This window comes from Schistocerca nitens, chromosome 2 (assembly GCF_023898315.1).
Source record: "Schistocerca nitens isolate TAMUIC-IGC-003100 chromosome 2, iqSchNite1.1, whole genome shotgun sequence".
NCBI lineage: Eukaryota > Metazoa > Arthropoda > Insecta > Orthoptera > Acrididae > Schistocerca > Schistocerca nitens.
The window spans coordinates 554,521,141-554,533,502 of NC_064615.1; the positions used below are offsets into that span (position 1 = coordinate 554,521,141).

The following is a 12,362-nucleotide window of genomic DNA, read 5'->3' on the forward strand; positions in this document are numbered from 1 at the left end:
CTGCTCCATACCAGCTCTGACAACCGTGCATCACATGTCTAGCCTGTGCACCTCTCACCCCTTCCTCTCACATTACTAGCTGGCAAACCAGCTGCGCGCTCTCCCTCCCCCCTCGATCTGCTAGCTACCCACTCCAACCCTCTCCCTACTTCTTGCCTCTCTCTCCCACTACCAACCCCACCCACTGAACACAACCTAGTCCACTTGCTGAATTGCAGCTCTAGCCGGCTAGCCGGTGTGTCTATCTGGCACCATCTATGTAGGGCATGAGAGAGAGAGAGAGAGAGAGAGAGAGAGAGAGAGAGAGAGAGAGAGAGAGAGATTACTCCAAAATCTAGCCGGTTTTCTTTTTTTTTTGTGTGTGTGTGTGTGTGTGTGTAGCTATCAATGGCTCTGTGAGTAATGTTTTTTGGTGAGGGGTCTCCTTCAATCCAAAAGTATTTCATTCTACCAGTACCTATCCTACGACATTTGAGGCTGCTATTGATTCATTCCCAAGAGGAAGTTGAATTGCCTGAGCACCTATTCATTTACTTGGGTGTTGCTGTAGTGTTAAAGAAGTTGAACACTGAAGTGTTGGGTTTTTTTTTAAATACAAGATACCAAAAAATAGGTTTGAATATAAAAAATTTCTAGTTCTCAAGAAATTGTGATTAACAACATATAATTTTTGGAAATTTTGTTGAGAAATAGTGTTGTTTTGGTTCATAGGTAATTAAATTTTAATTTTTTCTCCCTTCCCCTCCATCCCTCTCCCTGTCCCTCCCCCTCCCTCCTCCATGCATTATGAATGGAGGGACATTGAAATAATGTATTTAGAAATACCACAAGCATTTGCAGTGTTTTAAAGTGAAAATGCACTTGTGTTTGTGGCAAAGATGCACTGTGTCCCCTTATTTTGTAATGTATTACATGAAACTATAAGACTTTTGCATGCCATGTAATATGCATACTTTTATATGTCACTTTTTTCTTTTAGCGGGGAAAATTCTACCCGCAACTGTCATATCTGGTGAAAGTTAACACTCCACGTGCTGTCATGCTGGAAACCAGAAAGGCATTTCGGAAATTGCCTAATCTCGAGTCTGCAATTACAACATTGAGTAACTTGAAGGGGGTAGGGACAACAATGGCCTCAGGTATGTGTAATTTTTTTAGTCAATCTTTAGATTAGTGAGATGTCATTCTTTATCTCCTTGTGTCTTGTGCATGAGAATTGTCGAACAAAAATGTCAAAATATGTACCTCCCTCAGTCATAGAAGTTGTTCCACAAATTAGTCAGTTTAAGTTTTTGTTTTTAGTTCTCACCAAAGTCGTGTGAGAAGATGGTGACTTATTGCTGCACAAGAAATATTTCCTTAAGCAGTATAGAAAGGATTTAAAAAAGAGGCATCTTATGTAAGAACTTGTTACTCTTTTTTTTTTTACTGGAGAAAGAAAAACTGTGATGGTATTGGTTTCTGTTTGTTGGACAATGGACACCAAACTGTGTGCAAAACAGCAGAATCAGTAGTGGGTTGAAACATGTCAAATATTTCTTGCACTTGAATCTGGTTTTAATCCGTACTAAACCAGCCCAACTCACGCTTTAACATTCTGTTTAGTTGTGAGTAATGACTGATAGACTCATTTGCATGTATACAGGGAGGTGAGTTGTTCCTGTAGGATTGTCCTAGTGCAAAATACATAGTGAATAGTTATTTTGTTTTCTTTTTTTCCTGTATTATGGATTATTTCACTTTGGAATTATTAAAAAAGAATGTGTTGAGCTAAGTCACAGTTCGAACACTCTGCTGCAATTTCATTCCATTAATTTAATGTTTCAAATTGTCCCTAATCTGTTTTCCATTTTGCTTTTGTTGTAGCTCTGTTAGCAGCTGTAGCTCCAGACCAGGCTCCCTTTATGGCAGATGAATGTCTAATGGCAATTCCTGAAATTGAAGGAATTGATTACACAACGAAGGAGTACCTCAACTTTGTCCAACACATACAGAATGCAGTTGAAAGGCTGAATAAAGAAAGTATGTGTTAATTGGAGAAACATATCCTAATAGCAATTTTGTGACTGTTGTCTGTATGATATTTTCCTCTCTTAAAAATATGTTTTGGATTCTTATTATTCTGAATTATTATAATATTCCAATAGCATTTGTGGTCAATATTCACACAAAATGTTATTTTTGTGTAATTAAAGATTTGACAACATGATTGATTGCAAGCACTCCTTTATTGGCTGAAGCTATAGTGATGTCATAGGCTAGGATTAAGACAAAGCTATATGTGTGTTGGAGTGTTAGCTGAAGTTCTAGTGATTTTTCCATATTTTTTTCTGGACACAGTTTAGTTATTTAGTAATGGAAAACACATGTACAACTTGTAACAGTGGAAAAGAGTTTTGTGAAGGCTGATAGTGACTACCTTCCAGAAGTAGATGTGTTTATGGTCTCTTCGTTCTTCGAAAACTACCTGGAATTTTTGTATGCCAGAAGTAAGACATGTGAAAACTGCACAAAAGTACTGTGACACATCAATAACCCACAGAATTGTCTTAAGATTGGGGAAATCTGGAACTGGATTATTTGCTTGAACAACCATGCAACTTATGAGAGCCTGCTCAATAAAACAAAAAAAATTCAGATCATTCTGATTGTTAACTACTGTGGTTGTTACCAGTGCTACTACTGTTTTTGAGGTACTACTTTCCTCTGTTTTAAAATTTTCAGATAGCGTAATAACACTTGTGGAACTGCAGAGCATCATTGAGTTGGCCTTCAGCAGCTTTGTACATTACAATTCTTCAGTTCCTTCAGGTCATTAATTATATCACCAGGAAATTGTCAGTAAAATATGCAGTTGATGCAACAGAACCTTAAAGTGTTTGTTGTTCTGCTGCATACGTAACTGCTACTAAAATTCTATGATTTAAAAGTGCTTAAATGGGACCAACTTTCACTGTATTATAATTCCCTGGTCTTCTAACATTTGCTCATAGATCCCAAGCAGTGTTCAGGTTTTCTTTCGTAAAAATCGTACAGCTTTACAACAGTCTCAGTGGAGACGGTTGGAAGTGGCAAATTGTTTACAACAATTTGTTTGGAAAGAATAATGTAGTCGGTAGTTGTTAAATGATTTGCCAGATTCTGCAGAATAAGAGTTATATCATGTATGAACTACAGTTTCACAACACCATCCTTGTGATTCATCTCAAATTGATCAGGTTTAAATTGAAGTTAATACATGAAAATAGAAATTAAAATGTATTTGATGTATATAATTTGAAGTTCTTACCTAACCGTATTGTGAATAAAGTAAGGAGACAGTAGTACAAAAAGCAAAATGAACATGAATAATAATAATAACAATAATAATAACGAATGATCTTGTGAATGTCACAGTAGCTGTCCAGCATGCTATCTATTATGTTAAAAGTGATGTTTTCATATGGAGTGTTTACTTATATCAATGTTATCTTCACAGAAACATAGTGACCACTATCTCAGTTGGATCTCTGCAAGTGAGTTGCAGCCAGATTTAATGCATCTTCTCATTCTTTGGAATACTCAAAAACAATTTTTCAGAATTTTTATAGATGTACTGTATGGTACTATGAACCATTTGTAACCCAGAAATGTAAATTCCAAAACAAGTTATTGTTGTGAATGAGCTTTTTTGACAATAGGAGCACCGTGCTAGCCAGTAAAGTCAGTCACATAACTCAAAGGGAGTGTGTTTGTGGCCCTTCAAAATATTTGAATATCTTAAAAATATTTTTAAAAAATTGAAATTCACGAAGGAAAAAAGAATTTTAGGAGCAAAAATGTCGTCATAATTAACCATGTAAGATAATTTCCAGAAAACAGTCAAATACCATATTTGTGACTCAATGTTACCTTTCTATTACATCTTTGTTGCAGGTAATAACGGTACCTGGAATCCACATCAAGTAGAACTGGCCCTATGGACACACTATGTTGTTTCGGAAATGAAACCAGAGCTTCTAGATGGGATGCCAGGTCCACACGAAAATGGAACTACGAATCATGAAGAAAAAAATGGGGATACTCTTAAAACACAGGTACATGTTTGTCATATTTCAGATCATCATTTATGTGCAGTGATAATTTTATTCTCCTGTATAATTCCTCATTGATGCTCTTCACATTACCCTTGATGTAGGATTGATTGTACAGCAAGAATATGTATTGCAACTACAGATGGCATGTCTGTTTCTTATCAAGGCAGCACACGAAAACAAAAATTGCCCATAATGTGTGAAGTTTGATCTTGCTGAAGACCTTCCAGGTGTTCTCAGTATGATTTAGGTCAGGTGAACTGAGGTGCCAGACAACCACACTTACATATTTAATGTTTCTCTCAAACCAATCTGATACAGTTTAGGAGTGATGAAAAGGTGCATTGCTTTACTGAAGATACAGGTCAATTGCTGGTTGCTATAGGTAAACTAACAGATGCACATGATAGAACAGTAGATTCCTATAGTCAGGGTGTATTTGCCCCTAGATAACTGGGAAATTTGGGATAAACCTGGGAATTTTTTGATCTAGGAGAAAAGAGGGAAAAATCAGGGAATTTTTTCATTGTTTTAGTATTGAGTTAAATTTTTATAATTTTGAGTGGTAAGAACTGATACTCTAACAAAGAATGTTAGTTTAACCTGCTTCTGCAGAATAATACTGCAGCAGCAAAACATAAACAAGAGGAAATCACCAATGTAAAACATAAGTTATGGAGAAAATGCGCCATTTACAACTATAAAACACAGTTCATGTACAAGCACACGGCAAAATGTGTCAAGAACTTTGGGATGAAGACTATACAATACTTAGTAATAACAAACTGATTTTGAAGAGTGTGGTGTCACAACTGTTTAAAGTAGATTGATTGGAGCAGTTGCCAGTGGGCTTACGTGCATGCGCAGAACTGAAGTTGCATATGAGCAGGGCCTTCTCCCACTTCTTGCTACTGGAAGTTTGGCTGTTGGCCATTTGAGCAGTAGCAATGAGCAGCCAGGTGTCATTTGGAAAAATTTTTTCTGGCGTATCCAAAGTGTCAGTTTCGCACATGCACGGAGCAGTCAGTGGTGGTAGGGCATATTCTCCATGTGACCTGCATGTACATGTCACGATTTTGCTGTTCTCTCTTAGTTTACAGCTCTCACATTAAATGAAAACGAGAGATTTCAGTGGCTGGGAGCTACCAAATGAATTAAAATACATTCATATAATTACAGAAGACTAAAACATGTTACCAGTTTCAGTTTTCCAATTTTATTTTATTTTCATGTTGTTGGTAGTCAAACATTAACTGCTTTGTGGAACAATGAAGTTACTTTTGTTGGTTTGCGACCTTTGACATTCTTCCGCAAATTATAAATTGAGAGTACACACTGTCTTATCATTGTAACTTCCCACAAGGCTTTATATTCACTTCTGGAGTAGAATATAAACTGCCAGTTATACAGTTTCTTGACTTCTCAAGTACCATCATTGTTATTTTTTGCACACTTTGACAAAGTCACGAAAAGCTTACTGTTCTTCGTTCTGGTGTATATAACTAACTTGTCTTTTTTTATTTTTGCAAGAAATTTGTACTCCTTCTTACTAGCTTTTTGCAGTACTGTGTGGATGTAAATTTGACATGAAATGCTACATAACAATATAGCAGAGTTTGGGGGGGGGGGGGGGGAGACTAGTCCAAGGACTGCTTTCTAGCTTTGCATTCCTTATTTGGATAGGATATGTTAAAACAATTATCCTAAGTACTCCTCCAAACAACCCAGCGTACTGTTGCATAGGGTCATGTGATGTAGTTGTCCCACTACATACAAAATTCCAAATTAGAAATGCAGCGAAGGATGAATGAGCAGAACAAACAGCAAACACTGGCTTACTATGTCATCGTAGCTGCGCATACGCAGTAATGCCTGTCTTTTGGTGAACTCTGGAAATTGCTCAAACAAACCTATTTCTAACAGGTTGCGGGGAAATATTGCGAATGGTGATTTGAGAAGCGTTACTTTCAAAGTAAATTTTCTTTTATGCAAGATGAATTATGTTAGGTGTGTGAGAACATGCAATGAATTTCCTTAGTCACACAAGTACTACTCTCATTCAAAACTTAACACTTTGAGGACGAGCCACTTCAAAATAATAATAATAATAATAATAATAATAATAATAATAATAATAAAGGCTTAGAAGACCAGACAATTATGTCATCATCTAAAATTTTATGGGCACATTCGTGTTTGACGCATCTAAAGTGTTACATACACAAAAAAGCCCGATGTTATATGTGAAAGCTTAGCTTTTCTTGTAGCTATACTGTATGTATATTAATTTAAACCATGAACCTTTCATATTTGAGTGTTCAAGCTATTTAATAGTGATGTTGCTATTGGTTGACATCATCAAGTGTCATATGCTCTGAATATCTGCTGTCATTTGCTGGCGAGATAGATGGCATGAGCTATGATTGGCTGATAAAAATGCATCGCAGTCTCGATTTCAGTGCTTCAGAAACTAATGTGCTGGATTTGGGGGAATTCATATTTATACTTCCATGCAGCGTATATGTTGTTACACATCATATCTTTACAAGAAATGTTTGTCTGTCTGCTGGGTTTTGGTTCCTGAAGCACGGGGAAGTTCTTTGCCGGTGTATAAAGCCTTTACCGTTCAAAGGATGGTAAGTTTTACAGTTCCAAGGGAAAGTAAGTATATTGTCACCTAACTGGAGAAATGTATTTTCACCCTGAAAAATGTGCATTTTCACCCAGGGAAAAGTATATTTTTAACTGGGAAATCCAGGAAAAATCTTCCCCCCCCCCCCTTTATCGGCATATACACCCTGTATAGTAGATTATCATGCCAGTAGCTAATTTGAAATGTTACATGCTTAACATTGTATTCTACTCTTGTGTTTCAGTATGCTTGTTACCTGTTGAAACAAACTGTGTTGCTACTTTAATTATTCTACTTCAAATTAACTTCCATCATCAAATTTAAAATTCAACGAAGTCTATATTTGGTGGACTGCTTTGTCTAATGAATGATGGTGATGTAGTTCTGGTCGTAAGTCCAGAGACTGGTTTGATGCAGCTCTTCATGCTAATCTACCCTGTGCAGGCCTTTTGCACTTTCTCTGACTACTGCAGCCTACTTCCATTTTAACCTGCTTACAGTATTCAGTCTGCCTTGGTCTCCCTCCACAATTTTTACATCCAGCACTTTCTTCCATTACCAAATTGACAAATCCTTACTGCCTCAGATGTGTCCTATCAAGCGACTCCTTCTTGTAGTCAAGTTGTGTCACAATTTCATTTCAGTGCCTCCTTATTTTTTATTCAATCTACACATCCAGTCTTTCTAATTCTTCAGTATAACCACATTTCAATAGCTTGTATCTTCTTGTCTGAATTGTCTGTTGTCCATGTTTCACTTCCGTGCAATGACAAGATAAATACCTCCAGAAAAGACTTCCTAACACTTGCAGTTTTTATTAAACTACTGAACTTGGTAATCCTTTGCAATGACTAGATATGTATGTTAAGTGGATATATGTCCTAGTCTCCTTTGTCCCATCTCTTTGTCCATCTCCTTCACCCTCTCCCTAATCATGACTTGTTTATCATTACTTCCAACAAAACCTAGATTGGGAATTGAAGCTGCTTAAAATAAATAGGTAAATTGGTTGGGTTTGTTGGTATACAGGATATGAGAGACCTCTCCTGGTGCTGGGTCTGTGGGGATAGTAACTTCATAGACAGTATTTTGCATAGTTTTAATCTGCAAGTGGATACGGTTAATAATTAGTGAACAATTCAGATTTTGTAGTAGTATTCTAATTATAAGCTGATAAGCCATAAATACAATTCTGTTTTCTGCTAAAACCAACTGTGAGAAAAAAGACGGAACAGCATATAGTTGTGGATAGAATTTTTGTTTTAAATTGTATATAAGGAGAAATAATATATAAGGAAGAAAAAATTTGTCTACTGGTTTAAATGTCTGCTATCATAGTTAAATCTAACTGCAAGAAAGAAAACAAAACTACACATTTTTGCAGTGCAACCCATAGCATTTTCTTTCTAACATTCATACAAAAATTCAGCATTTACAGAAATGCTTGTGTTGCTACTGCAGGTCTACATTTTATATCTTCTGTATTTTGGCCATAACCAGTCATTTTATTGCCCAAATAAGAAACTTATCTGTACTTTTAGTGTCTCATTTCTTAATCTAATTCTTGCAGCATCACCAGATTTACTTACAAAAAGAAGTCCCCTGTGGTGCAATCGACTTTTTTAAACTATGGTGATGTGGGTTGAGATCCCGGGTACCACACGGTAGCCATTCAGCCTGATTTGCAAGTAATTGATGGGAAAAAAAATCGGAATTGTATGTCACGCTCAGTAGGGTTAAAAAAGTTGCAATACAAAGTCTGGTTGTGTGGTATAATGGATAGGATAACATCTTCACATGCTGGAGGTTGCAGGTTCTAATGTCGTCAGATGCACAATTTTGTTTAAATCTTTATCGAAATTACTTTAATTATTATTTTTATTCAGTTACTGGTTTAAAAGTAATTTTTTATTTCTATTCCTTTGTCACGTCATTTTAATCACCGAATGAACATATTCATGTGTTCCATTTTTTCTTTATATCATTCTTTTTCCAATTGGAATTTTTGTGAATATGAATTGAATAATATTTATCTATTACAATATCCAATTATTTGAAAATTCAAATAAGTTAAAAAACAAAACACTTAATAACTTATCTATGTTTGTGAAATGATCTAAAAAAATGTATTTTTGTTACCAGATGTGCTATTTTTTGCACAGTAATAGTCATACGAGAATTTAAAACATAACCTAAATACTTAATTGCACTATGGACAAAATAACGCAGATGAAAGAGATTTGAACCCATAACCTCCTTTATGCATAGCTGTTATCCTATCCAGTATACCATGCAACCAGACTCTATAATGCAACTTTTTCAACGCTGCTGAATGTCACACAAACTTCTGATTATTATTTATTTTATTATTGTTGTTATTAATTTTTTTTCAATTACTCACAAACAAGGGCCCAACAGGGTCAATGGCTGCAGTGTGATACATCACCATATAGATAGTTTCAAAAACTCAATCACACCACAGCAGGTCTCTCCTTGTTAGCCTATATTCCATTGTTTTATTTTTCTTTATTTTCATCTTCAAACTTTTTTCAAGATACTGTTCATTCCAGTTGCCTGTAGATTATTTGCCGTTTCTGACATTCTCAATGTCGTCAATAAATCCTAAAGTTTTTATTTTTTATTCTCGAACTGTAACTCCTCATTTCTTCTTTGGTCTTATTTACTGCATACTCAGTGTTCAGATAAAACAACATGGGGATTGGCTACAGCCCTGCTGTCAGCACTTGCTCTCTTTTGAGTTGGAGTTACAGCATTCTTCCTGAAGTCTGTGGATATTTCACCTGACTCATTAACTTGCATACTAGGTGGTGTAATTTTGCTATGGTATATTCTTCCAAGGATCTCAGTAATACCAAAGGAAATTTTATGTATTCCAGATGCTTTGTTTTAACTTAGGTCTTTCAGAGCTCTGTCAGTTTCTTCTTACGTGTTCGTATCTCCTACCTTATCATCTTGTACTTACTCTTCCCTTTCTATAATATTGTCTTTAGATTTGTTTCCATTGTGTAACTGTTTTATACATTCTTTCCACCTTTCAGCTTCACTTTCTTTGCATAGTGCTGGCTTGCCAACTGAGCTCCTGATATTCATACAGATACTTCTCTTCCTTCAAAGGTCTTTCTAATTGTGCTGCAGACAGCATCCCATAGTCATACTTGCTTGTAAAACATTGCATTTCTTCCTCTATCCACTCCGCTGTAATTTTTTCAGTATTTTATATTCGTATGCTTCATTTGATGCTCTCTTATATTTTCTCTTCGTGTCAATACAATTCAGTACATTGTGTATTATCGAATTCTGTTGGGCCTAATTGTTTTGTTTATTTAATCATCTGGTGCCTATACTGTTCCATGTCTCAAAGATACCCATCCATCTTCCATTGTATTCCTTTCCCCTATGCTTCAGTCAGTCTTTGCTAATACTGCCTTAAAGACTCACAGCTACCACTAGTTCTTTCAATTTATATAAGTCCCGTCAGCTTAATTTCCTGCCTTTCTGCAATTTCTCCGGTTTTAAACTGCAGTTCATGATCAGTAAAATTAAATCCCCTGGAAATGGTTTGCAGTTTTATTTGTGGTTTTTAAATGTCTATCCTACCCTTGCATAATGACAATATTGTGAAAAGTATAGATTGCTTATTCACCATATATTGGAGTTGCTGAGTTGCAGGCAGGCACAGCAGGAAGACTGTTAAATATTGGAGCCTTCAGCCAAAAGGCCTTCTTCTAAAGCAGAAAACACAAATTCATAGAAATGTAACTCTTGCACATGAGCAATTTCCAGCCACTGAGGCTGGACTGCATACAGCAACTGCACCTGATTTGCAATCTGTTTGCTGTGGGGGTAAGAGGGGCAGAAGAGGGGAGGGTGGCCAGTCAGGGGTAGAGGAGAGTAGGAAAGTACAGAGCTGCTTGTGGGAACATGTAGGGACTTGGTAGGACAGGGTAAAGCTGCTAGGTGCAGGTCATAGGTATGGAGGTGGGGGTGAGTGAAAAAGGGGACAAGCAGAGGGGGTAAAAGACTGGTGGGTGTGTTGGTGGAGTAAAAGAAGTCTGTGTAGTGATGGAGTTGGAGTAGGTAAAGTGATATGGGCAGGTGAAGGACAGGGGAATTATGGAAACATAATATATCCAATGTTCCTGTAATCCTCCTGACCTCAACATTTTTTAGTTCCTGTCCTTATCCTCCTATCACCAACACTGCTCCCACTCCAGCACTACAAAGCCTTGTATTCCACCAACGTATCCACTAGTCTTTTTACTGTCCTCTACTTTTCCGCTCCCTTTGACCCCCCGTCACACCTCCCTACTGCACCTAGCAGGCCTAACCTGTGCCCGCTATGTTCCTGCATACTCCCACAAGTAGCACTGTACCTTTCCCCTCCCAATCCTGGTACACTCCTCGTCCCCGCCCCAGCCTCTTTCTTACACCCACCATCCATAGATTGCTGTTTCCATCTGGCACAACAGCCAGAGACAGTGCTCATGTGTGTGTGAGATGTGTACTTTTGTGTGTGCGTGTGTGTGTTTCTACTTCAGAAGAAGACACTTAAGCAAAAGCTCAAATGTACCTGTATAACAGTGTTTTTATTGTGCCTGTCTGCACAACTCAACATCTCTATATGGTGAGTAGCAATGTATTGTTTTCGTAATATTTTTGTTATTCCATCCTGGATTTTCCATTGTTTGATTCTAGCTTTGTATAATCTACATGAAGCTGTGCACTGTCTGTAGGAGTATTCCAAATATACAACTTAGTTTCATGATTTTTTAAACAAAGTTTAAATTAAACAATGATGAAATGGTGCTCCGTTCAAAATTCTTCCAGATGGCTGCCCATTTAATTCCTTTCTTCCAGTCCATGTTCTCCTACTATATTTCTTTCTTTTCCTTTTCATGCTATTTATTCCGAGAATATCATCACAGTTAAATTTTTGTTGCCATAAACAACCTGACTAGTTCGTTTTATCTTGTCATCCATTCTTTCACTCTCTACCCATATGCAGAGCTTGTTAGCGTGTAAAGTTCTACAACTGTGGTGGGTGTTGACTGTGAAGTTAAACATATGACATTGATTTAATTATTACCATCAAGTGGACAAATACTTGCAATGCTAAAGTTCCACAATAAATATCATTTTCAGTCATGTCTTGTACAATCATTAATATTTGTTTTGAAATGTATTCTCCAAATTCATTTCAGTTTGTTTACAGATTACTGATTGAGTGCGTTAAAACATACCAATGGATTCACATCAACAACATTATATTCCTCCTGCTGCTCCAAAAATCTTCCTTACAGTCTTATCCCATCCTGAACATTTTTTGGAAGGTGACTATGATCAGTTGTCAACTAATGTATAAAATGCATGCTTGACTGTCAGCTGATGGTCAAACATGCATTTTATGGTCAAACATGCATTTTATACATTATCAAACTTATGTCAATTTACCCTCTCATTTTTCTCTTTGTGATAGGCTACATTGCACAGACTGCATTAAAATTGATTCTCCTTTACCAGTAACATCAGTTTTCATACCAATGTACATTAGTATACATGTTAGTGAGACAAACTTTAGTTTGAATTTCATTCACTACTTAGTCAGCCATTATATCTGGACTATCTTGAAAGTTTTA

The 12,362-nt window shown here is 36.6% G+C and overlaps 1 protein-coding gene across 2 annotated transcripts in view; it reads left to right on the top strand.

Moving 5' to 3' along the window:
* Positions 1-12,362, top strand: part of LOC126236579 (uncharacterized) — a 39,746-nt gene that overhangs the window by 21,513 nt on the left and 5,871 nt on the right. For both annotated transcript variants that reach the window (XM_049945993.1, XM_049945994.1), the window contains exons 3-5: positions 980-1,139; positions 1,867-2,022; positions 3,916-4,076. In XM_049945993.1, the coding sequence (XP_049801950.1) occupies positions 980-1,139; positions 1,867-2,022; positions 3,916-4,076 (477 nt within the window). The remainder of the gene's footprint in view (positions 1-979; positions 1,140-1,866; positions 2,023-3,915; positions 4,077-12,362) is intronic.